This window comes from Giraffa tippelskirchi, chromosome 3 (genome assembly GCF_054371585.1).
Source record: "Giraffa tippelskirchi isolate mGirTip1 chromosome 3, T2T-mGirTip1v1.2.pri, whole genome shotgun sequence".
In the NCBI taxonomy this organism is placed as follows: domain Eukaryota; kingdom Metazoa; phylum Chordata; class Mammalia; order Artiodactyla; family Giraffidae; genus Giraffa; species Giraffa tippelskirchi.
The window spans coordinates 87,549,169-87,573,024 of record NC_137277.1 but is presented as its reverse complement, the minus strand read 5'-3'; the positions used below and the strand labels follow the sequence as shown (position 1 = coordinate 87,573,024).

General features: G+C 36.1%; 1 protein-coding gene across 2 annotated transcripts in view; it reads right to left on the bottom strand.

Moving 5' to 3' along the window:
* TLK1 (tousled like kinase 1) overlaps window positions 1-23,856 on the bottom strand; it is a 179,858-nt gene that overhangs the window by 36,649 nt on the left and 119,353 nt on the right. For both annotated transcript variants that reach the window (XM_081577836.1, XM_081577835.1), the window contains 6 exons: window positions 23,358-23,447; window positions 21,343-21,432; window positions 20,231-20,323; window positions 15,447-15,557; window positions 15,012-15,148; window positions 11,727-11,915 (listed from right to left, as the gene is read on the bottom strand). In XM_081577836.1, coding sequence (XP_081433962.1) covers window positions 11,727-11,915; window positions 15,012-15,148; window positions 15,447-15,557; window positions 20,231-20,311 — 518 coding nt within the window. In that variant the 5' untranslated portion in view covers window positions 20,312-20,323; window positions 21,343-21,432; window positions 23,358-23,447. The remainder of the gene's footprint in view (window positions 1-11,726; window positions 11,916-15,011; window positions 15,149-15,446; window positions 15,558-20,230; window positions 20,324-21,342; window positions 21,433-23,357; window positions 23,448-23,856) is intronic.

The following is a 23,856-nucleotide window of genomic DNA, read 5'->3' as shown; positions in this document are numbered from 1 at the left end:
GCTGGGCTGGAAGAAACACAAGCTAGAATCAAGATTGCCGGAAGAAATATCAATAACCTCAGATATGCGGATGACACCACCCTTATGGCAGAAAGTGAAGAAGAACTAAAGAGCCTCTTTATGAAAGTGAAAGAGGAGAGTGAAAAAGTCGGCTTAAAGCTCAACGTTCAGAAAACTAAGATCATGGCATCTGGTCCCATCACTTCATGGGAAATAGATGGGGAAACAGTGGAAACAGTGGCTGACTTTATTTTTTTGGGCTCCAGAATCACTGCTGATGGTGACTGCAGCCATGAAATTAAAAGACGCTTACTCCTTGGAAGGAAGGTTATGGCCAACCTAGATAGCATATTTAAAAGCAGAGACATTACTTTGCCAACAAAAGTACGTCTAGTCAAGGCTATGGTTTTTCCAGTGGTCATGTATGGATGTGAGAGTTGGACGGTGAAGAAAGCTGAGCGCCGCAGAATTGATGCTTTTGAACTGTGGTGTTGGAGAAGACTCTCGAGAGTCCCTTGGACTGCAAGGAGATCCAATCAATCCATCCTAAAAGAGATTAATCCTGGGTGTTCATTGGAAGGTCTGATGTTAAAGCTGAAACTCCAATACTTTGGCCACCTCATGCAAAGGGTTGACTCACTGGAAAAGACCCTAATGCTGGGTAGGATTGGGGGCAGGAGGAGAAGGGGATGACAGAGGATGAGATGGTTGGATGGCATCACCGACTCGATGGACATGGGTTTGGGTAGACTCCGGGAGCTGGTGATGGACAGAGAGGCCTGGCATGCTGCAATTCATGGGGTCGCAAAGAGTCGGACACGACTGAGAGACTGAACTGAACTGAACTCACTGAATTTGTGGCAATTTGTTACAGCAGCAGTATGAAATTACTACAGATCCTGGTACCTAGAAAGGGGATATTTCCATAACAAACACCTAAAAACACAGAAGTGACTTTGGAAGTGGGCAGTGGGCAAGAGGCTGGGAGAATTCAGAGGAGCATGATTTTAAAATAACCTTAGGCTGCCTTGAATGGACTATTAGCAGAAATATGAATATTAACAACTCTGCCAAGTGAGGATGCAAGGAATTCCACAAGGAGCACAGTGTGGAAAACATATTGCCTTAAGAGAACACCTAAATTGTCATGAATGGATCATCTGGTAGATGGGAGAGGTGCTACTGGTGAAAACTCAGAAGGAAATGAAAAATATGTTATAGAAAACTGGAGGAATCCTTGTTATAATGAAAGAAAGCTTAGCAAAATTGTATCCTGTAGTTATACAGAAAGCCAAACATGTAAGAAATGAACTCTGCAGATTTCCAAACAGTGTTGAAAATCTGGACTGGTTTCTTCTCACCATTTACACTAAAATGTGAGAAAAGATAAATCAAAGGTAAAAAATAAGAAATGTTCAACCACAAATTTAATGGGTTTAATCCAACTAAGATTTAATGGTTTAAGAAATTTTCATTTTATTCAGAGTGCAAAATACACCAAAATTGAGATTCATGGTCAAAGCTGCTCTTAAAACACAGGATGTAGTTTGAACAACCTTTTGCCAATACTCCAGAGAAGCCAGAGTATTTGTCACATAAGCAGTCTTTAAAAAGATGAAGTGTGTGACTTACAGATCCCTTCAGCCTTCTCAGCAGAAGTCAAAAATAGTGATAAAATTATCTAGAAAAAAAAAAACAAACCTGGAGGATTCTCTTGTCTAATGGAGGATCCTCTTGTCTAATGGAATGAACGCTTGTGTCACACATGAGATCCACAAGATTCTTGAGAACTTTTTACCAACAAAAACACTGCCAGCTTGGATTTTAAGGGACACAGACAGCACAAAGTGAAAGGCTGTCAAACAGTCAAAACTCTACAAACAAGAAAATGGTTGTAAAGCTACTCAGCAGCAAATACATGCTAACCTTCACGAAAAAGAAATCTTCATGAAAAACAGAGGACAGAAGCTTCAAGAGTCACAAGCTACAGAAAAATTATTACCAGATCTTGAAACTGCTTGGGATCAGGGACACCTTTAATCTTTTTCTATTTGAAAGGAAATGTCTATAACTCTTATCCTATGGCTGTCCCCATCACTGTATTTTGGGAAGAGGTAGTAATTTGTTTCTTGATGTTCACAGGTTCATAGGTTAAGAAGAATTGGTCTCAGGGCAGATTATACACAAAGTCTCACTCATAATTTGTTTAGGTAACAAAATTTAGAATGTCTAAGTTGATGAGATTTAGGTACGGTTTTTTTTAATGTGGAGTTAAGGCTGTAAAGAGGTTGACAAGACTTTGCAGATAGGATAAATGAATTTTGCATGTGGAAAAGAAATGAATCTTAGGTCAGAGGGGAGGCTGTGTAGGTAGAACAATGACTTTCCAAAAATGCCACATTCTAATCATCAGGACTTATGAATGTGCTTAAACGAAAAGGATACAATGGGATTAACACCGCTAATTAGTTGACCTTAAAATACGGTGATTATCTTGGATGATACAGCTATGAGTACACAGTGTAAAGAAAAAAAACTTTTATCTGAAGGAAACTGGGAAAAGGCACATAAGAGGTAATATCTGAGCCCAGTTTAACAGAAGCAGCAGAAAGAAGCCAGGAGGAAGAAACAGGGTATACGAGGACATGGTGACCCATGTCCTCATGGTGACCCATAAATACGGCATGTAGACATGAAAGCAAAAAGAGAAATGAATGTATACTGAGGATTAAGGAAATTATCTTCTATTGGTTGCTTGCTAAGAGTTTAAAGACAGATCAGTGCTGAATTTTACATATTATTTTTTATTTTGGAATCTATTAAGATAATCATATAATCTTTCTCTTCATGTAAAAATTACATTGATTTTTCTTACATTAAACCAACCCATCATACCTAAAATAAATCCAAACTGGTCTTGATAAATTCTCATTTTTATGTATTATATGTGGGGTTGCTAATATTTTTGCATTTACTTTTATAAATGATATTAGACTATCATTTATCAGTACAGCTTCCCTGGTGGCTCAGTGGTAACGAATCCGCCTGCCAAAGCAAGAGATGTGGGTTCAATTCCTGGGTCAGGAAGATGCTCTGAAGAAGGAAATGGCAATCCACTCCAGTATTTTTGCCTGGGAAATCCCAGGGACAGAGAAGCTTAGCAGGCTACAGTCCATGGGGTTGCAGAAGAGTTGGACACAACTTAGGCTTCAGCAATACGTGAACCGTGAACTTCCAGATGTTCAAACTGGTTTTAGAAAAGGCAGAGGAACCAGAGATCAAATTGCCAACATCCGCTGGATCATCGAAAAAGCAAGCGAGTTTCAGAAAAACATCTATTTCTGCTTTATTGACTATGCCAAAGCCTTTGTGTGGATCACAACAAACTGTGGAAAATTTTGAAGGAGATGGAATACCAGACCACCTGACCCGCCTCTTGAGAAACCTGTATGCAGGTCAGGAAGCAACAGTTAGAATTGGACATGGAACAATGGACTGGTTCCAAATAGGAAAAGGAGTACATCAAGGCTGCATATCGTCACCCTGCTTATTTGACTTATATGCAGAGTACATCATGAGAAACGCTGGGCTGGCGGAAGCATAAGCTGGAATCAAGATTGCTGGGAGAAATATCAATAACCTCAGATATGCAGATGAGACGACCCTTATGGCAGAAAGTGAAGAAGAACTAAAGAGCCTCTTGATGAAAGTGAAAGAGGAGAGTGAAAAAGTTGGCTTAAAGCTCAACATTCAGAAAATGAAGATCATGGCGTCCAGTCCCATCACTTCATGGCAAATAGATGGGGAAACAGTGGAAACAGTGGCTGACTTTATTTTTTTGGGCTCCAAAATCACTGCTGATGGTGATTGCAGCCATGAAATTAAAAGACGTTTACTCCTGGGAAGGAAAGTTATGACCAACCTAGAGAGCATATTAAAAAGCAGAGACATTACTTTGCCAACAAAGGTCTGTCTAGTCAAGGCTATGGTTTTTCCAGTGGTCATGCATGGATGTGAGAGTTGGACGGTGAAAAAAGCTGAGCGCCAAAGAATTGATGCTTTTGAACTGTGGTGTTGGAGAAGACTCTTGAGAGGCCCTTGGACTGCAAGGAGATCCAACCAGTCCATCCGAAAGGAGATCAGTCCTGGGTGTTCATTGGAAGGACTGATGTTGAAGCTGAAACTCCAATACTTTGGCCACCTGATGCGAAGAGCTGACTCATTGGAAAAGACCCTGATGCTGGGAAAGATTGAGGGCAGGAGGAGAAGGGGACAGAGGATGAGATGGTTGGATGGCATCACCAACTCAATGGACATGGGTTTGGGGAGACTCCGGCAGTTGGTGATGGACAGGGAGGCCTGGCATGCTGCAGTTCATGGGGTCGCAGAGTCGGACACGATTGAGCAACTGAACTGAATTGAACTAGCCACTAAACACCACCATGACAAATTAGGTTATAACTGTCTTTTCCTGTATGGTCTTTCTTGAATTTCGATACCACTACTGTGCTGGCCTAAAATAAGTTGGAAGTATTTCTCCCTTAGCTGGTCTTCAAAAGGTTTTGAAAGATTGGCACTATTTCTTCTTTAAATGGCTATAGTGGAGTTCATAGATGAAATCATCTGTACCTGAGTTTTCTATGATCAAAGATTTTAACAGATTCAACTTCTTTAACAGTTACAGAACTATTTGATTTTGTTTGTTCTAGTGTCAATTTTGTTAACTTGTATTTTTCTAGAAATTTATCCATTGCACAAAAATTTTAAATTTAAGTCATTTATAATAGTTTTTTTAAGTATGTGTACATTCTATAATAACATTGTTTCTTTCATTCCTGATGATGATTCTTTTTTCTTTCTTGTTTTCAATTTTATTAGTCCTTCCTCACCCACAAAAACCCCACAATCCCTTTTGGATTGGTTGATGCTCTGTATTGTATTATTATTTCCTGTATCAAAATTTCTGCTCTTATTTTTCTCTTTCTCCTTTTCTTGGTTAATTCTGCTCATTTTCTGATAAAGTTTTAGCTTTTCTTCTTTTCTTATATACGTATATAAGGCTATAAATGTCCCTCTAGATACTGTTTCAGATTTACCTAAAAAATTTTTGCCATGTAGCACTTTCGGTATCATTCATCTAAAAATATCTTCTCATTTCCGATGAGACTTTTGCACTCTTTGTTTCTGATTTCTAGTTTAATTCCACTGTGATGAGAGAACATATTTTATATGATTTCAATCTGTTAAGTTTCACCCATGAGTCCCACCAAACATTTAAAGGAAGAAACAATGTCTGTTTTACATAAAACTCTTTTGATCCTTTGAACTTTGCTTAGACCTGTTCTATGACTCAACGTGGTCAATTTTTATAAAAGTCCATTTTTAAAAAGAACATATATTCTGCAAATGTTAGGGGGTAACACGCTCATTAGGTCAAGCCTGTCAATCCCACTAAAATTTTCTATACTCATACTGTGCTTCTATTTTATATAGTTTTATTTTTATCTATATGTTCTATTACTAAGAAATGTATGTGTTGAAATCTCCCATTATAATTTGTGGATATGTCCATATATCCTTAAAGTACTGTCAATTTTTTATTTATCTTGAGGGCATGTTGTTATGCATACAAATTTAGAATTATTATATGTTCCTGGTGATTTTAAACTTTTATAGTTATGAAATAATCACTATTTCTTGTAACTTTTTGGTTTAAATTTCACTGTATCTGCTATAAATATGATTTTCTTTCAATTGCCATCTGTCTAGAATGTTTTTTCCCTTAATTTTTACATTTAATATATTTTTATGTTGGAGGCCCTTTTTTTGTTTTGGCTGTGCCTCATGGCCTGTCAGATCTTAGTTCCCTAACCACTTAACCAGGGATCAAACCTGCATCCCCTACAGTAAAAGCACAGCGTCTAAACCACTGGAAGTCCCCCTATTTGGCTGCTTTTGAGAATTTTTTCTCATTGCCTTGATTTTCTGAAATTTCATTATGATGTGTTTGAGTACTTCTTTTTATTCATCCTACTCGGAATTCTCTGACCTTCATGAATCTATAGACTGATCTTGTTCATTTATTTTAAAATATTCTCAGTTACCTAATCTCCAAATATTGCTTCTGCTCCATTTAAGATCGTTTTCTACAGAGTCAGCTGACTCATCAATAGTAGTAATTTAAGTTAGAAGACAGTAAGATCCTATCTTCAAATAACCACCAACCTAAAACCAGTAAAAATATTTTAAGAATGAAGGCAAAAGAGTTCTTTTCAGACCAACCAACACTGCAAGACATCACTACCAACAGACCCACACTAAAAGGAAATTACTAAAGGGTATTCTTAGGCAAAAAGACCTCACTAGAGGTAAAAATCAGAAATCCAGGATCAATGAAAAGCAACACAGTGATAGATACATAGATAAAGTTTAGATGAACACTGACTATACAAGACAGTGTCTTTAAGTAACATGTGTATGTGTGTGTGTACCTATGTATGTATATGAACACAACATACTTCTAATAGAGAAAAAGAATCAAATAAACAAAAACTAAGTGGTCTAAGATGAGGCAAATGGAAAAAAAGGAGAGATTAGGCAGGATAAACAGAAAGCATGAAGAAAGATGAGACTTAAGCTCTAATAAATAAGTAAATACATGAAATTAAAATGGATTAGATGTACCAACGCCAGATTTTTTTCAGCAAGGATTTTTAAAAATTACTTATTTGTAAAAACCCACAGGATATATAACACCAAAAGTGAACCTCGATGCATGCTACACTTTGGGCTGTCACACAGGGTCATTGATGGTCACGGATGTGCACTGTGGTGCAGGACACTGGCAGTGGGAGAGGTTGTGAGGACAGCAGGTATATGGGAACCCCACACTTTTGGCTCAATACTGTTGTCAGCTAACTACTCTAAAAACACATTTTATTACTTAAAAAGTCATTCAGTTTAATGACCAGAGATAAGTAATCCACAAAGTAATAACTTTATGCTATATAAAATATAATCTTCAGTTAAAATTTAAGCTTTAAATGAGAAAAGAGTGACCTCTAAAACTTCATTCATATGAAATATAAGGTAAAATATTAGTATTTACATTGTAGTCATCCTTTGTAAAACACAAAACATATAGATAAAATCAAAACAATTTAAAATATATTTAACAGGAAGTCAAAATCTTGATTAACATGTATTGTTGTTTAGGTATTATCCTTAGATAACACTAGCTATGCAAACTAGTGCTGCAGTCAACAGGGTCACAAAGAGTCAGACATGACTGCGTGACTCAAGTGATGCAAACTATTTTTACTTTGAATAGTAAGTCTTTGTGACTAAAATGAGAAATTACTACCTAAAAAACTTGACTGAACACAATATTATAAAGCAATCATCCTTCAATTAAAAATAAATAAATTAAAAAAAACCTTGACTGAATCTTGCTGGTAGTTAAAAATTAGTTAAGAACCAGCAACCATGCAAGTACTGTATAAGTTCATCTCATATCATCTTTTCATCATTATGACATAGCTACTTTCACAAGGAAGTAAAACAATTTATCAAAAAATTAAAACTGGAAAAGTCAAGGTTGGATTCCACATCTGACTAAAGAGTTTAAAATCCTAACCACTACACAGCAGTAACTTTCTTTAATAGTATTTATTTTTTGGCTGCACTGGGTCTTTGTTGCTATGTGCAGGCTTTCTCTAGTTGCAGTGAGCAGGGGCTACTCTCCAGTTGTGTACAGGCTTCTCATTGCGGTGGCTTCTCTTGTTGCAGAGCATGGGCTCCAGAGTGCACAGGCTCAGTAGCTGTGACACATAGGCTTAGCAGCCCTGCGGCTAAGCTGCCCTTACTAGAATCTTCCTCAACTAGAGATTGAATGTTGGCAGGCGGATTCTTAACCACTGGACTACCAGGGAAGTCCTATTTTCTACTTTAATTTCTTGATTAAAAAAGTAATGAAAGATTCATGATCTCTATCCCATGGATGGAGGAGCCTGGTAGGCTACAGTCCATGGGGTCGCTAAGAGTCGGACACGACTGAGTGACTTCACTTTCACTTTTCCCTTTCATGCACCGGAGAAGGAAATGGCAACCCACTCCAGTATTCTTGCCTGGAGAATCCCAGGGATGGCCGAGCCTGGTGGGCTGCCGTCTATGGTGTCGCACAGAGTCGGACATGACTGAAGCGACTTAGCAGCAGCAGCAGCATTCTAATTACTTTACTAGATGTTCTGTACAAACGGATATAAAAGAAGTTTTAGAAGACTATTGCAATGCATGGCTGATAAAATCAAATTCATATATATGAATCCAAGTGTTTCTGTCGCTTTTTTCCTTATTTAAATCTGTACTTACGTAAGGATGCAATCCAACTGCTATGTTGTATTACTTCATCTGCCACTCTAAGAACACATAGCAGTGTAACTTCAGAGTTAGTTCTAAGTCAACACATGCAATAAACTGAGATGGAAATGAGACAATCTATGACTAATGAACTACTGTTAGAGCTAGAAGCATCCTAGAAGACAAGTCAGAAGCAAAACACCTGTGGCAAACTAGAAAAATGGTCTTTTGAGAAGGAGAAAATGAAACTCAATCAAATGCTTATGTACTATAATTTAGTATTTACTGACCATTTTCTATATGCTAGGCACTGTACTAGATACTGGGAGTGTACAGAGAATATGGAGACAAGACCTCCAATACTAACAGGCAAGTACAAAAGGTACCTAACTTGAGGGGAAATGGGGAAGAAACTAGGAAGAAAAAAGGTCAGAGGATTTACTATTGGAACTGACATATGAGGCAAGTCATAAAGGACAAATAGAAAATGGAACAGGTAAAGAAAGGCAAAGAACAAGATATACAAAGGTGCAGAAACAAGTAAAGCATAGTCCATTTAAAGAACTGAAAGAATTTAATGCCGGATGCATAGGGAAGACACTGGAGAAAGAGAGAAATCAGAAGGCCTATAAAGGGTCTTCATGAGAGTGCATTTTATCTTGAAGGCTAGTGAAGGAGGTTAGACATGAAAAAGACATCATGTGAAAGGTAGGAAACAGTAATTGATGTTAAAAAAGAGAGAGAGAGCAGCAGTCGTATAGTAAGATAGTGGTAGTGAAGATGGACAAGATACAAAAACGTTATGTAAATAGACACAGAGAACAAGGGAAAGGCAAACATCTAGGATGTTTCTAGTGTCATTAACTGAGTGGATGATGATGCTGTGACTGAATATAGAGGTATGAGTATCAGGTTATCACTGAATACCTCTAGCGATAACTGAGTCCTATCCTTCAAGGGTCAAGGAGAAGCTTTCAAGAGGAATCAGTATCTAGTATGGGATTCAAAAGATGAACAGAAATTATGACAATGTGCTGGAGTTTAAAAGCTGGTGGTGAGTTGGAGGCACTGGTCAATGATAAAAGATGAGGCGAGAGAGGTCAGAAACTGCCAGGTCAAAAGTACTTTCTGGACTGTATTATACAAGCAACAAAGAATTATGTTAGGTTTACAGGGAAGAAAAAGAAAGGATCATATTTTTATTTTGGAAAAAACAGGACTCTGACTACAAGATGGCCTAGACCAAAGTTGAAAGGTGTCAGAGTGGGTGGGGGTGGGAAGAAAGAACCCAAGTAAGAGATGGCAGTGGACGCATTTGAGCACAGACTGGATGTCTAAGGCGTGGAATTAAGCTTATATACCATCTTCTGTACAATTGCTCACCCATCCATCCACTCTTTTAAAAGCAACAAATTTACTCACCCTTGAAAACTAAGTCATGTTATTTTTTTTAAAATATCAATAACCACAGGATTTAACTGCAACTCACAACAACCCCCTCCCCCTCCTTGCCCAAATCAGGAAGGACTTAAAGAAGGAACTACATTTGGGACTTTAAAATATAAGATTATCATCACTTATTTATAAACTAAAAGATAATAAAAATGGATTAAGAAAAATAAATGGAATCTTGATTTAAAACCTGTAACAACCAAAATTCTGGTATGTGGAACTGAGAAGATGGTGGTACCATTTACTAACTAAGAAAACAGGAGGAGACAAGGAGTGTGTGTGTGTGGGTGTGTGTGTCGGTGTGTGTGTGGAGAGAGAAAAGAGAAAAAAAGAGAGAGGAAAAAGGGAGTGGGGAGGATTGAAATGGGAAAAATAATAATAAATACCATTTTTATTTTGTGTGTTTAGTACATACAGTTTTGAATAGGCTGCCATTAGAGGCACTTGTGAGGCATTTAAGTACCAATATCAATTAAGCAAGGATATGATATTCAAGACTGAGATACAAACATCTGACACTCAAGAGAGAAAAGTGGGCTGGTGACAGGAAGTTTGGATGTCAGCAGCATAAACAGGGCAACTGAAACCCTAGGAGTAGCTAATACTCACTCATGGAGAATACACAGAATAATTGGTAAGATGGCCTAGGACAGAGCCTTAAAAATCCTATGCTTTACAAATTGATAATGTAAATGATGCCCACAGAAGAGACTTAAAAGATGTAGCCAGATTAAGTTAAAATGAAAATCAGAAAAAAAGGTTATCAAAAACCATGGCAAGAAAGTTTCTTTTCAGAAAAAATAAGTAGTCAACAATATCCAATGTTGCCAAGTTAAAGACTCAAATGTCTATGGCATTTAGCATCAAGGACATAATCTTTAAAAGAACAATTTCAGTCAAGAAAAGAGAGAATGGAAAGCGAGGTAGCAGAGACTGTAAGCAAAGGCAAGTCTTTCAGGAAACCTAGTTACAAAGATGACAATATGGAGACTGGAGAGATTGCTAATTGATGAAGAGTTTTTTGTTCTGTTTCCTAAAAGGAAGCAACCAGTAGAGAGCAAAAGGGTGAAGATACACGATAAAGGAGGTATCAATAGAAGAGGTCCCTGATGTGGCAGGGGACGGGTTTCAAAGCACAGATGAAACAGTATCTTTCAACAAAGGAGAAGCATATTAAAACATAAAGCAGAGGGTGTGTGTATGTATTTTCCACTCACACAAACTTATATAAGGTCTTATAAAACAGAAAAACTATATAAATTAGGTTGCATCTATACACAGAAATTGTAACAATGGTGTTCTCTGTGAGATAGGATCATGGTCTTTACTGTTTTATTGTTCTTTCATGTTTTTCAAATTTCCTATGATAAGCATATCATTATTTTTTAAATGTCTCCAACTTCTGAATTATAAAAAGTAGTTCACCATTTAAGCAGAAAACCTAGAAACCAAAGCAGAAAGGGAAAAAACAATACCTATAACCTCTGAATGTGCTGCTTTCATAGGTTGACAAAAATATGTCAGCTGTACTACTTAAGCTAACATTTTCTCAGAAAAAGGAACATTAAGAGTATAACAGTATAACATTATAACAGTATAACACTAACATTATACTGAACTAGAATAATCAAAATTGACAAGTGACTCTACTATCATTCACAGACATAGAAGAAAAAGTGAACCCCAGCTTCCTCTTAGCTACTCAAGTCTCCATTTTAAAATAGGATTAGTAAATCTCTGCTTAGGTAGAATTCAGATTTGGAGGCTTATTATTCATTTAGAAGTAAATTTTTGCAATACTGTTTTCTTTCCTGGCCATGATGATTTTTACTATTTAATTATTAATAACACCCACTACTAACATTCATGTTCACTGGCAACACTTTAAAAAAAGGAAATTAAAAATGCAAACTTACAGTTGTGGTAAATTTGGTCTAATGAAGGGATCATTTTCTGCTCCATTGACTGCTTTGTTTTTCCTTTGTTTTGATTCAGAATTGGTAGAAGGTGCCTGAGAATTATTAGCTGTGGGAGGTTTGCGTTTGGCTAGAAGTTTCCTTTGCCTTTCAATATCTTCCCTTTGCTGATTCACCCATTCTTGTTGCCTACATAAAAATAAATGTGGAAAAAAATTAACCTTCCTTTACTTTTCACATTTAAAACATGAAAATACATTCATAAACATGAAAAATCACATAACATAAACATGTAACGTTATGGTCCCACTCTTGTGAACCAACACCTTCTCACTGTCCATTTCTCATTTGAAACATACATTTTTAAATGAGGTCTTCCCTAAACCCCTTGGATGAGAAAGATGTGTTGCCACACATAACGTCACAGTACCTTGTAGCTCCCCATCTTCTCTTTTCTAACAAATATTTCTATGGACACTTGATCTCCATGTGTCTGGTTAGACTAAATCACTCCATGAGAAGAGAGACAATTATTTTATACCTTATTGTACCCTAAGTGCCTGGCATAGTGACTGGCACATGCTAGGCATTCAATAAATATTTCTTGAATAAAATAAATCAGCTATTAAAAAAAAGAAATAACAGAGTTAAGCAGTAGGTTCTATACATTCATCTCATCACTGTTTAAAGAAGAACTTATAAAAGACAAATGTGAATTTATTAATAAAGTGTTATTTTCTAAATGTATTGTTAAATTTCAGGAAAGGGTAAGTGGTATACTGAAATGAAACAAAAATTGATCTTAGAAATTTAGGAAAAAAGAAGGAATTTTGACACTTTGAAGAGAGAAAACACCAAGAAAAATTTAGATGGCATTGAAAAACAGGTAATTAATGTAACTAAAAATATTACTGTTTCCAACTGAAGCTTTTAAAAACCATCCTATCATACAACATCTTAAGCCCGTTCTAATATAATTATCTTCCCTCTTAGGTCACCTCTCCACATTAGGAAAAAAATTTTTTAATAACTAAATGGTGATTGTGACAGGATGTGGAATTTTGTCTAATTCTTTTATTGCATCAATTGAGATGATTTTGGTTGTTTTCCTTCATCGTTTTAGGTGACATATCACACTGATTAATTTTTGTCTGCTGACCCATTCTCAAACCAGGAATAAATCACACTTTGTCACAGTGTATAACTCTTTTAATGTAAAAAAAAAAAAAAAACCCCCCAAAACACAAAACCTCCATGGTGATGGTACTCAGATTTAGAACAAGTCAAATATTTCAATTCCTTGTTCCTTCACCCCTATTCAGACCAGCACTAGAGAACTTCCACTCTACCGACAAAGACTTGTTTTACACATGTTTCAAAGTCCTATGATCCCAAGTCAGGCAGCGCAGAACATGAAAGAAGGGAAGGAAGGAAGGAGCACCCAAGTAAAAGAGCAAAATGCTGGAGAAAAGTCTCAAGGAGAGCAAGGTTAGAATATGACTTTAATCCAGTTTTCTATTGGAAGTAGGAATAATTTCAGTTTTTTTAAAAAATTAATTTTAAAGCTAGTTTAGGGTACAATCAAGATTAATAAAAATAAACAGCAATAATCCTAACTGAAATAATGAAAGAATTACTCTAACGGACATATACACACACACATATATATAGTGACTGATTATTCAGTAATGACCATACAGTTTAGAGATTGTCAATTTAATATTACTAATTTGTATTTCTCTTCTTATCCTCCAACTATTTTGGAGGATACACTGATTAACAGTTTGATATAAAATATATATGTAACAACATACAGTAGGCCCTCAGTAAATGCTTATTAGTAAGAAAAAATTACAAGTAATTTTTAAAAAACTGGATTATTGCTTTATTATAAAAGGATATAGCTCAGAAACAGCCAGATGGAAGAGCTGTACAGGGTGAGGTATGGGGAAAAGATATGGCGCTTCCATTGTCTCTCTGAGCCTGATAACCTTCCCAGATCTCCACGCATTCACCAACCCATAAGATCCAATTTTACTCTTTGACAGCTTAAAGGAGAAATTTTAACAACTGACAGAGTTTGTATTTTAGTTTATATTTAATGTTATATTATGTAACCTTCTTTTATTCATTATCAGGAGAACTGTAGATCTGGGTTTAGCAGCTCAAAAAAACACAAAATTTTTAAGTTGTATCTCAACTCTATCTCTTACTTTCTACTTCTACTGTTAATATTTTAGCTCAAGACTAATCACCTTTTGTTTGGATGCTTCTCCATCTAACTGTCAACAATTTATGTTCTTTTCAATATTATTCCTACATTACTATCAGTTATCTTTCAAAAACTCAAATTTGACCACACACACTATATAAAACTTTAACAGCTCCCTTTTATCAACAGAATTAAAATCCAAACTTCCTACCATCACAAAGACACTGTCCTTCAATACCTAACATCCAGAAACAGTTGTGTTGAACAGAAGCTGGGTAAATCAACTGAGATAGATAGAAGACCATTCTATACTTAAGTCCTGGGAACCAATGTTTGAAACAGCAATGTTTATGTGATTCTATGCCTACATTTTCCATTTAACTGGACTGACTCTGGGAAAGCTGATTTAGATGCTGGCACTACTCTTGCTTTGCATGTTTTTATGTTTTCCAGCAAAAAAAAAGGGGAGGAGGGGCAGCAATAGATCCTGGCTCCTTAACACAGAAACAGTCAACCTACCCTTTCCTACCATCAACTTGAGAAAATGGATTTCTCCATTTTAAAGTTTACCTCAGAAGTGCTAAAGCCACATGTTCAGTTCAACTGACTTTTGAGTTATTATGTCTGACACTGTAGAGAAAATATTCCTGTCTTTCTCACAGGGATAATGAGCAGACAAATGCTGAAGGAAGGATTGGGGAATGGGAGAGGGGGGAAAGAAAAAAAACTAAGCAGAAAACCCCCAAGATATATAGATACAAATCTTGCAATTAAAGTTAAAATTTTTAACAATTTCCATCTCAACTAACCTATAAAAGCTAGGTCTGTTTATGTTTTGGAAAGTCATATTTAAAATAATACATCATACTATACAGATGAATGTTAACTAATCAAGAAGTTTGCTAAAGCTAAAATTTTAATGCCTGTTTTATGTTCCTTTCAAATGTATTAAGTTCTATGATTTCAAAGAGCAGTGAGGAGTAGATATAGAACATAATTCCAAATCTATAATCTTTGAAAATAACAAACACCCAAAGGAATACGAAATCTTTTAAAATGTAAGAGTGACTAACTTTACAAGATTCTGAAATGCAAAACCATCTGTCCATTGTTCAGTAAATGAAGCACCATGTCTAACTGTTGTGAAATGCCCAAGGCGTAATCTGTCTTGCATACTCTTCTCTCGGCTTGACAGTTTTTCTTGTGTACTCTGAAAAAAAGGGGAAAAAAAAAATCATTCAACTTTATCAACTTAAATTTTAAAAACATACAAAGTAAAAGGGACTAGTGAAAGGAGAGGGAAAATTTATTGAACTTTTTTTTTTTGATGTGGACTTTTTTTAAGCCTTTACTGAATTTGTTACAATACTGTTTCTGTTTTATGTTTGGGGTTTTTGACCAGGAGGCATGGGGGCTATGTGAGGATCTCAGCTTCCCAACCAGGGATCGAACCCACACTCCTACACTGGAAGGTGAAGTCTTAATCACTGGACTGCCAGGGAACCTACCTTTTCAATAAGCAGTTTCTTGCTCATTGATATGCACTTATTTAATCGCTCTTTGTATTTTTCAAGTAGCTTTTGTTGCTCATCTATCTGCCGTCTGAGATCACAATTAGCCTACAATATAAATAGACAATGAAAAAGGTCTAGAATTTGTGTATATGAGACATTTAAGAATATTTATACATTTTGAAAAATTTCATAAAGAGGATTAATATTAATCTTAAGTTTTTGAATGTGATACTAAAAAAAAAAGTTAAAACACCTACTTACCATGAGAATAACAACACTATTACATGCTGCTTAGTTGTACAGTGAAAAGTACATGGAATATGTATTCATACTCCATAGGTTCAAATCTACACTCTAGGGTATATAATCTGGGCTAAGTTAAATAAATTATCTGAACCTTATTTCTAAAGTTGTCTTAAAGGTCTGCTCTTTTATCTTATTTCTAAAACAGAGCAACATCCTTCTCTCTCATTTGAAATAAATGAAATACAAAGTGTCTAACACTTAAAAATGAATGTCAGTTCTCCATCTTTTGTAATAAGACATCTCCATTCAACATGTGGGTAACACTGCAGATGCCTATCCAATAGCTAACTGTTCTCACCATCTTTCTCGGCCACACGAATACAAATTTTGTTAACTCTGTAGGCAGTCATATGCTCAGTCTCTCTTTCTAAGTTCAGAAGATGAGCCTGATTAGTCTAGTACAGTCACCAGGGAGTAACCTGGAGAGCTTGCTGGAACACAGATTACCGGAATCCATTCCCAGTTTCTGAATAAGTAGCTCTGGAGTAGGGTCTGAAACTTAATAAAGTCTGCTAGTAAGGTTGATGCTTCTGGTCTGGGGATCATTCTTTGAAAACCATAGGTCTATGCCAATCACGGTATAAGCCAAAAGAGAGCAGTATAATAAATCAAAAATGCTGGCAGAAAAATACAGCTGCCAATCTAAAAGTATGTATCTAACAAAAAGCTGTTTTCCAAGGAAAAGGGTAAAATAAAATAGCTTCAGAGGAACATGTATGAAATTTAGCATCAGACCCTTATCATTAGGTGCGAGTTAAACAGAACCCCGACAAATGGTGTGTGTGTGACTTGAAAATCTAACACTTCTCTAAGACTGCAAAGGGCCAAAAATAGCCAAAAAGGAGATGATATTTGTTCAACCACATATTAAGATTTAATGCAAAACCAAAATCTTACTCTGAATTGGTATGTGTTTAGCTAAAGGAGTGCATTTCCCACCTCCTTGCAGCTAATGACGGTCAGTGAAATGTAAGCAGGAGTTGTTCAATAGAATACTCAAGAACACTATGCAGAAAACTGTTGTATTTTTAATTTCCTTCCTCTTTTGCTTAAGAACTGCTGCTGCTAAGTCGCGTCAGTCGTGTCCGACTCTGTGCGACCCCACAGACGGTGGCCCACCAGGCTCCTCCATCCCTGGGATTCTCCAGGCAAGAATACTGGAGTGGGTTGCCATTTCCTCCTCCAGTGCATGAAAGTGAAAAGTGAAAGTGAAGTCGCTCAGTCGTGTCCGACTCTTCGAGACCCCATGGGCTGCAGCCTACCAGGCTCCTCTGTCCATGGGGTTTCCCAGGCAAGAGTACTGGAGTGGGGTGCCATTGCCTTCTCTGTGCTTAAGAACACAGATTATATCAAGGTACAAAATATTTATCAGAGTCACAGTTATGCTTAAGAACACAGATACCATAACTGTGACTCTGATAAATATTTTGTACCTTGATATCATCTTCAAGATGAAGGCCATTTACTAAGGGGAGGGAGCAGAAAAACTGAAGGAGACAAGATTCCATACGACACCTGGGCTACCTCCTTCTGTTCTTCTCTTAAAAAATAATATTGTATTTCATTTAAAGTACTGTTGTTCATGGAAACCTGTCCAAATGCCTATGGCCTGCATAGCTCAGTAATCTCTACTTGCCAGCAAAGCTCTGGCTGGCTGGAAATAAAGCAGGACCAATAAAATTGCATTTTCACAAAACTTACCATCTTCCATTCAAAAGCCTATGGCCTCTTAGGCTTTGTCCAGGGTGGTAATAGCCCAATTGCACATGTGTAGACATTGCTGTCTAGATAGATGAACAGCCTCCAGGCCCTCCTCAGTCACATCTGGGATGAATGGTCAGAGTGGCACCAGGGGCCACAACTGCAGTGTCCTGCCCAGCCTCCATCACTAGCTTGGGGGTCAGGGAAACACTCGATCCCTCGCCCCCTCAGAGGTGAGCAGTTTGCAGACACAAGAAAAACCTATCTCAGATATGTCAGTGAGGGGCACTGTGTTCCATGGGTTATCTCAGCACCAGTTCCTTCTGGGCCTGCTATGGAAGGACCAACCCCCACACCTAACTGGATTTAGTGTGGGGCAAGTAACTCAGTGGACAGGAGACACTGCACCCACAAGCTCTGACTTGGAACGCCCCCTGCCGTTCTGTTCTCTCTCAAAAAGTAATACTGTATCTTACTTAAAGGCCTGTTGTTTATGTTCTCTGTTACTTAGAACCAAAGACAACAGCTAAATGATAAAAAGATGCTGCGGTACCAGTATAGGAATACACAAAGAGAACATGGTACTTAACACAGAACACTAAAGTACATGTATTTGTACATGAAAATAAGATTGTATGATGGAGCTGGCAGTAAAGAGTGGACTTAATTACATGGTCTAGATAACTGGTTCTCTATATAGAAAAAAATTAAAATGAAACCTTACTTCACATCATACCCCAAAGTGAATTCCAGTGAGATTTATAACTGGTACTGAAAAAGCAGACTATAAAATTTTTTAAAGAAGATATAGATGAACATCTTTATGGTCTTAGGGACAAAAACAATGAATTATTTTGGTATACCTTTGATAATAATTTGGTACAAACTATAAATCAAGAGCTCGCTCAGCCATGTCTGACTCTTTGCAACCCCACAGACAGTAGCCTGTCAGGCTCCTCTGTCCATGGGATTCTCCACGCAAGAACACTGGAGTGGGTTGTCACGTCCTTCTCCAGAGGATCTTCCCAACCCAGGGATTAAATCCAGGTCTCCTGCATTGTGGGCAGATTTTTTACCATCTGAGACACCAGGGAAACCCATAAAAAAAGAAACAGGTAATCATATAAATTTTAAATGATCTAATCAAAAGATAGTGCAAAGAAATAAAAAGACAATTGACACACTGGGAGAAAAATCAATATATATGGCCGACAAAAAAACTGATACCAATTTTAAAAAAGACAGCAACTCATTAAGAAAAATGAGCAAAAGAAATGATCATTTACTTCACAGAAAAAATACAAACGGTTAATAAATATTTTACAAGATATTCAAAAAATGAATGCATAATAACTAATACCTTGTTATATCCGTTAAACTGAACCCCCAAATTAAATATGATTCTAATAAGCCTTGGCAAGGATAATGAGCAATAAGATTATTCCCTGCTTATAGTCAGTGGAATGTAAACTGATCCAACCACCTTGGGAAAAATTTGCTTTTATAGAGTAGAGTTTAAGCTATGTATGCCCTATACTCTAGCTATGTCTCTCTAAGCATATACCACAGAGAAATTCTCCATGTGTGCCGCAGAAGACATGTACAAGAATGTGTCTTAGCAGAACTGTTCATACTAGCAAAAAGTAGAAATAAAATGTCCAACAAGAATAGGAAAGATAAATTACAGTATATTCATTTACGCCTTACTATACAGCAGTGAAATGAACATGACAATCCCACATTTAATGTTTAGTGAAAACAAGCAGGGCATACAGTCTAAGTTTGTAATTTAAAGTTCAAAAACAGTGAAATAATATGTTTTTAAGAATGTTTAAGATATATATAACACAGCTAAGAAAAAATACAAAGGCATAAGAAATAGATACAAAATTTACAACAGTGGTCAATGGTAAAGGGATGTAAGAGAGTGAGTAGGATGGGAACGGGAGAGGCACACTAGATGTTTTAGCAGTATTGGTAATTATGGTATGATCACAGATGATGGTTTCATTGAGTTTCTATACCAACAGTTCTGTTAGCTAAATTACAATCATTTGGAGACGGTTTTTATTTTTCCCCCTTAATTTATTTATTTGGTTGAGCTGGATCCTAGGTACAGCATGTGTGATCTAGGTCCCTGACCAGGGATCAAACCTGGGCCCCCTTCATTGGGAGCATGGAGTCTTAGCCTCTGGACCATGTAGGAGCTTTTAAAATTACCAATGTCCAAGCCCTACGTCACACCAATATAATCAGAATTCCTCAGGGTAGAGTATAAGCATTGTTACTTTTATAAAGTACCTCCCATATTTTCCATCCAGTGATTCAAATGAGCAGCAGTGGGTGAGAACCACTACTTCATCTCTTACTCACATATTAGGCATACTTTTTGATGTGTCTCTTTATGAAGTTTCCATTAAAAATCTCACAAAACTGCAGTAGTTACTTCACATCTAATATAGTGTCACATGGCAGTCAGGGTTATAACAAAATCAATTAACATTAAAACCACCATGAAATGGATTATCTGTCTTAGGATAGCCGATCAAGTAAAAATAAAATTTTATAAATTTCTATTTCTCCAACTGCTTTTCAGTTCACATTTAAAGAGCTAATAAAAGCTTTTTCTTTAAATGGTTGATATTTTCAATTAGGTCCTTAACACTAAAAGACTTAATTTCTCCCAATAATAGAGATTTTTAAAAATGTTAAGTATTTTCTCAACTGTTTTACTATTGCCAAATAATTGGCAATGACGACTTCTTACTTACCCTGAGCAAGTCATCTATACGACCTTCCTTCTTTTCCAGGTCCTGGTTTTTATTACTTTCTAATGCTGCTAATTTCAGCATCGTAAGATCAGTCTAAATAAAAGAAAGCTATTTTATTATTCCATTATATATATTACTGCATGTAAACATAAAGTTAGATTTAATTCTGATTCTAAAAATCATAGAAGCATTGGAGTTTGTGTATGTAAAGGGTATCCCAAAAGGTCTCAGTGTAGTTTTAAGTTTTATTATCTTCAGAAATGTAAGTGCTACACAGACTTGAAAAGAAAAATTTCAAAGGTTAATCATTTAAATTTTTAGAATATTGATATGTTCTTCATTAAAATTCAGTAAAATCACTGTTATATGATATCAACTCTAGCTGATTTTTGAACAGGGCAAAAATATTCACAAGCTGTTCACTGACTCAAAGCAATGTACTTGTAAATCCTGGTCTAAAGATTATCCAAAGAAAGAAGTTTTGATGCATTCACAAGAGTCTGGACATGACCTGACAGAAAATGTGTAATGGCAATAAACTGCACAATTCAGGTGGCAAGCAAGAAGATCTACTTTTTCAATCCTTGGTTTCAGACACTCATCCAAAAACTGTCACATGTATATAAAGTTAAAATGAAAACTCCAGTACTCAAAATTCATAAAACAAAATAATTCCAAAAGATGTCTGATTTTCAAATAATTTTTAATTGTGTAGCATATATGATACACAAAAATATAGACATGTAAAACAAACTGCTTTAATATCCACTTATAACAAATATAACACCTTCGAGAAGGTTTCAATTATATGTACTTGGATGTTAAGTTCAAAAAGAATTAGTAAACAGAACTGACATGTTATGGTTGTTTCGGTTATTTAATTTGCTTAAAATATATATTTAACCAGTGTAACAAAGGACAGACTGACAGTAAACTGGGTTTCAATTTCTCACCCTCTACAAATTGTTTTTTTGTTGTTATTCAGTAATTAGCTTTCTTGATACTGAATTTTATTTTATGATTATGTCTAAAAGAGAAGACATCTCAGTTGTGTGCACAAACTGGTCACTGGTTTTTATAAGTCATACAAAGAAATCTCAATTACTATTTACCTGAGTAATTTTAAAGGATAACTGCTTTGGCTGTACAATAGGGTGGTCCCCAAAAGCTAACGCAGTAGGAGAAGGGCTGTTCGGTCGAACCTTAACAAAATATTAAACTTTACATTAGCAAAAATAATACAATAGCAAGATTCTTCTTGATGTTTGCCAGAAAACAACAAAATTCTGTAAAGCAATTATCCTTCAATTAAAAAATGAGTAAAATTTTTAAAAAGAATTAAAAATAGATTTCTGCTTAACAACAACGAAATATTTCTTAAGTGTTTATTAGGATAATAACTCAAAACATAACTGAATTTTTAAAACTTTTTATCACTATTTATTTAATAAGGGTTCATTGAGTAACTCCCTCTTACAAAGCCCAGTAAAACAGACAACCAGCCATTTGATTGATAGATAGACAGACAGACAGACAAGATAGATATAGACAGGTATGCGCCTTGGTCTCAGACACTCATCCAAAAACGGTCACATGTATAAACTTTATATATATATGCCTTGCCCTCAAGGAGTTTACAATCTGGTGCCATAAAAGAAAATTGAATGCTTTCAATCTGTTAAATATAACAAGCCCAAATACATCATTTTAAAACAAAATTATCAAAAACAGCTTATGATGGTTCAAAAAGTAAAACTGAAAGACTTTAATATATCAATAGAATTCTTTTAGCACTAGGGACAACAATGCATGCCCATGTTGTTGCTGTTATGTCAGCTGCTCAGTCGTGTCTGACTCTGCATGACCCCATGGACTCTAGCTTGCCAGGTTCCTCTATCCATGGAATTCTCCAGGCAAAAATATTGGAGAGGGTGGCCATTCCTTCTCCAGGGGATCTTCCCAACCCAGGGGTCAAAACCAGTCTCCTGCACTTCAGGTGGATTATTTACCACTTGAGTCATCAGGGAAGCCCTAATGCATGCCCATGTGTAGTATAAAATCAATTTACTGATAAGTTGCATGGTTTAACTAGTCACTAGTTTTAAAATACATTCACTGAAAACAGTCAATTATATCATGTACCAACGCTATCACTACAATTCCAAGCTATTTTTGAGTTTTATACTTTACTTGGTATATGGCAATATGATGTTCTCCAAGGTACAAAATGAGTAAGACATTAAAAAGTATTTATCTCCAGACAGGACTAGAAAGCAACACTGGAAGTTAAAACAATGTACTTGAATAAATGACATACTCTAGTTTTTAAAAATTCTTAATTCATCTTTAAATTACTGAAAGCCAACACTGTTATTCTGATTATAAAGAACTTTCACATAATAAAAGTAAAAAAACAGTAGACAAAATCCAATATGTAGAGCAATGCATATAAAAGAACTGGGTCTTAAAAACGTTAGAAACAAACTAAAAAGTTTTAAGTGAATTTTTAGGTCCAAGGTCTTTTTCTTACCCTAAACTACATTATCCAAAGCTGACGGCTGCCTACTCTCTTCTCAAGGATTCCCAGAAAGGAATTATGCTACCATTTTAGTGGTTAAGAAATTTAACTGATAAAATCCCTGACCAAGGATCAAACTCGGACCCTGGCAGTGAAAAGTGCTGAGACCTAACCACTGGATTGCCAAGGAATTCCCAGTCCCATCATTCTTTTATAGAAACATTACTTCTTGGAAATAATTAACTCAGAAAATCTTTAACTTAAGAATCTCACTTTCAGAAATAAAGTTCTAACAGTATCAAATCATTGAAAAGAATTCAACTCACCTCAATAGAATGAAAAGACTTTTTTAAAAAGATAAATGCTAATATTTATATTTGATCCCCGAGTTGGGAAGATGCCCTGGAGGAGGCCATGGCAACTCACTCCAGTATTGTTGCTTGGAGAATCCCCATGGACAGAGGAGCCTGGCAGGCTACAATCCATGGGGTCGCAAAGAGTCAGACTAAGCACAATATATAAAAGGCCTCAATAAAGACAAATTATAAAAATTATTCATTCAGTACACATAACCTCTGAGACATAAAAACTACATATGTAAAAACTTACAGATGAAGAAGGAGTGGAATGTGAATTCTGAGGCGAACGGATTGCAGGAGGTATGCCTCTTACTGGACTTGAGCCATTTCCACCTTGGTACTGAGGGTAAAAGGAAACACCACTATATATATATATATATATATATAATATAAAACAAAAGCTTAGAAAGATGCTGTTTTAGACATGGCATTACAAATTAATTTAAACATATCTTATTATTTTTGTGGCAGACTCAAAAACAAATTCCCCCAAAGCAAAGAACATGTCTTATTTTTCCTTCAAATTTTAGCAGTTCCCTTATTCTTGTGAAGGCAGCAGGATCTCTAATCCCAAGAAACTTTAATCTCTTTACATGTAGATGTGTAGATGTTAATCAACTATCTTAAAACAGAACTGTCATTCCCAAGATCTGTTAAGTATACAAATGTTCATAGCACTATAAAAGAACTACTGGACCAAGTCCCTTCTTAACAGCACAAAGTCTAATAAAATAGATTCTTTCTTACAT